This window comes from Erigeron canadensis, chromosome 9, assembly GCF_010389155.1.
Source record: "Erigeron canadensis isolate Cc75 chromosome 9, C_canadensis_v1, whole genome shotgun sequence".
NCBI lineage: Eukaryota > Viridiplantae > Streptophyta > Magnoliopsida > Asterales > Asteraceae > Erigeron > Erigeron canadensis.
In genome coordinates, this window is record NC_057769.1 from 33,101,879 (window position 1) to 33,105,514 (window position 3,636).

Below are 3,636 nucleotides of genomic sequence, written 5' to 3' on the forward strand. Positions count from 1 at the left end.
ACACTAAGCGGTAGATAATACTGAAGTCACCAACATTGCTCAATCAAGAACAAGAACAATGATTTAACTAAATTGGTTACTATTTAGCGTGAAACTAAAAACAAAGTAATCAGGAAGAGTGAAAACAATGGACACAAAGGTGAATGCATAATACACCACATAAACATGGCTGTAAAACATAAGTTCAGACAATGGACACAAAGATGATGCATAATACACCACATAAGCATGGCTGTAAAATCTAAGTTCAGGTTTTTGTTACAGAGACATAAATGATGCAAAATCATAAAGTAAAAACACAATGACAATTACTCTGACTAATAAGGTCCGTTAGGACCAACTTGGTTCAATCCAAGTATGAGCTCTGTCGAGGTAACGCACCATTGTTCGAGTTTCTTCAACAGTTTTGCGATTAAAGGTGCCATATGTGCATGTTTCGAGCGAATAAAACACTATCCTCCCATTCTTGGAATGTAGTTCTGGAAAGTAGATCTTGTTTCCCATTTCTGGTGTTTCGGCTTCGGTACACAGGCATGTGTCGTCACAAATATAAATCATGAGCCGCCCTAAACCATCCATTTCCCCCCACGTTTTCGTACTTACATCGAGCTTAAATACCTTAGCAGATTCTTCAGACACCATAACTAGTAAAAGATGTTGATCATGTCTCGTGAGGAAATGTTTGGTCCATGACGTGGAACAACTTGTTGGGGCTTTGGCTACATCTTGCTCCCAAGAATAATTGTCTACGCCCAAATCTTTGAAAACATGAAGCTTATCCTCGAGCAAGGCATAAAGATCTCTGCCAAAAAATGTTGGAAAACGGTAGCAATGTATGTCATCACCACCGAGGCTCAGGTTAAGCCTATGCCACAAAAATTCCCCAGAAACAAAATGGACGTGTACACACCAATCATGATGGTTTCTTAAAAAACCAACCACCATACAATCGGGGGAGGTAGGTGGTGCAGAGAAGGAGAAGCTGTCAACAAGCCAAAAATCAGGGCGAATAGGTGGAAGCTCGTGGATATCATTTGTGAAAGGATTATAGAACACCAGCGTATTATCGTCTGAATAATATTCAAACAACAACCAACCAAACCTGGAACAATATATCCTCCTTTGGAATATAACTTCCGGTAAGCAATACATAAAGTACTTGTCGCCCAGCAATGGATCTGTAAAAATGAACAACGCCTCTTCTTCGTCTACCTCCATTAACCATGGTGAAACTAATGAATAATTATTCTGCAATCTCGTTAATCCAGATTTCTTCCTCCCACGTGTCAAAGGTGCTGCTGAATGGCATAGCTTGCATGTAGCACGGAACCTCAAGTATTCCACTCCAACACAATGCTTCATAAGCATCCCCAACAAATCAAAAGGAATGTTGAGCAAGTGTGATTCATTAGATTCAACCTCATCCTCCGTAACTGACCTTATCATGATCTCATCGTCTTTGTCCTTTTCTTCTTGTTTATAATCAGCACAATCACCTTTTAGCCTATAAAAAATTTGGTATTAGAAGAAAACATTTTTAAATGATAAATAAACACAGATCAATTAAAATTAGAAGTGATTTTAATACCCTTTTTCTTCGCACAATGAGACATGGCTTGTTGACAGCAGTGGAGAAGGCATATAAGATCGGGAGAGTGTTTTATCTTTCATGTTGTATGAGTATATAGTTGTGCCCGTTTGACCACGGATATGTATGTAACCCCCTAACTCCGAAGCAATTTCAGGGAGGTAAAATACCGACTGATCACGAGCAAGATCCAGAAAAAAGATGGCGTCATTGAGATCTGAAATTTTCTTCCACATATCCAATGTTAACATCAATTTATTCACTTGATCGCCGTTCAATTCGGGCACATCAGTCATGTCCCACTCTTTATTACCAAGGCTAAGTATCTCTGCCCTCTCTGTGTTAGCGGCATTGATTTCAAACACAGTTACTGCACGTATTGTTTTCTCCGCATACTCAGCAAAACCTACGACAATGCAGAATAGCATTGTAGATGATCCTTTAAGAAAATGTTTCTCACATGTGTCCTCGGAATGGTAATTTATGCATTCAACAGGAGTTGCCCCAAATGGCAACAGTTGTATCACAACTTCTTTATCCTTAGCCACAACGTCAATGATAATGACAGCTTCAAACAGATCACCATCGGTATTTAAGGCATATACTTTACCATTGCAACAAGCTAGGCTATGCAATAAACGACCGTCACCGGTTATTCTCTTGAGTTGTTTAGCATATGACATTTCAGTCCATCTTAACTTCTTTCTTTTACAGTCTAGCCGACAAAAAACAAATGTAGGTTTGTCGGTTCTTGTTAAGAGAAGAACCGAACCTCGGTCATCGGGAGAGGATGTCAAACAACATTGTCTGATGAGATTATCGCAAGAATCTCCATGCTTCGATATATGCAAAGGAGGTAGATGTATGAACCTGGAAGTGGATGGGTTCCAAAGAGACCAGTTATTATTGCTGGAGAGGATCACCCAGCCATGAAAAAACCCTCGGGTACGACTCCCAGCCAGCTCGGGGATTTGATTGCGATATTTAGACAATGGGTTGTGAAGGTTATAGAAAATCTGGTCACCAAAGTCGTCTTCACCATTCCATTGGTCACAACTTACTGAACCATGCTTTTGTTGCGGGTCGGTCATTATCATCCCCAACATCTTCTTATGGCTATGGCTTGAAAGTCAAATAATGATAAGTGAAACGATACACAAAACTAACACGGTAAGTTATAAAGTCAGCGCTAACACATGTCAAAATTAAGGGTGGACAATTAGAAAGAGCTACATAAAGTTATTGACTTTCTGTTTTCAATGTAATAACCCTTTCCATAAAAGATAATTTACAGCATTAGTGCAATTTAAACAACCAAATTTTACCCAACTAATCAGTTGTTTTTTACCCAAATAATCTAATTAAGACTAGATTGTTAACAAAAAAAAATCTATAAAAAAAGATCAAATTTTGGCCAAATAAACTAAAGCTTCGATTCGATTTTCATGCAAACCATGTGTACACCACCACTAGCCGTCTAAAAAGGGTTCGAGTTTTAACCAAAAAGTACTTGATTTTTACCAGAATATCTACAAAAAAAACTTGAAATTGATTAACCTTAATCAGTTAGAAAAAGACTTGATTTTTAACACAAACCATCAGGTAATCCTTAACTTCTAACAATAACAATTACTGAGTGATGAATACACATACACACACATGTATATCACATGTAAAGTATAAAGATCGAATTCATACCTCAATATTCACCGCCGACTCCTCGTCCGATTTGAACGTATCGATAATTATAATTAATGTAAAAACCCTTTATATAATTATACATATAATAACAAATTAATAAGGGTATTATTTATAGTGAACCGAAGAATTAAATTAAGGAATGTGTTACTTTCCATCTATACAAAGTTTACATATTTTCCTTGTTTCTTTATACAAATTACAAAACATATATCTACAACCACCACCAACCACCGCAGTTTGGGTGTATGTGTGGTTTAACCAAGGTTGTAAAAATCGTTGAAGATCCGATCGATTGTAGCCAGATCTGGTATTATGTGGTGGCGTGTGATGATGTTGATGGTGCAGGC

General features: G+C 37.7%; 1 protein-coding gene across 1 annotated transcript; it reads right to left on the bottom strand.

The window, feature by feature from the left end:
* Nucleotides 1-330: 330 nt before the first annotated feature.
* On the bottom strand, nt 331-1,446 carry LOC122583613 (F-box protein At4g00893-like). The gene has a single exon (XM_043755998.1). The coding sequence runs from the start codon at nt 1,444-1,446 to the stop codon at nt 331-333; it is 1,116 nt and encodes a 371-aa protein (XP_043611933.1).
* Between the last annotated feature and the right edge of the window lie 2,190 nt (nt 1,447-3,636).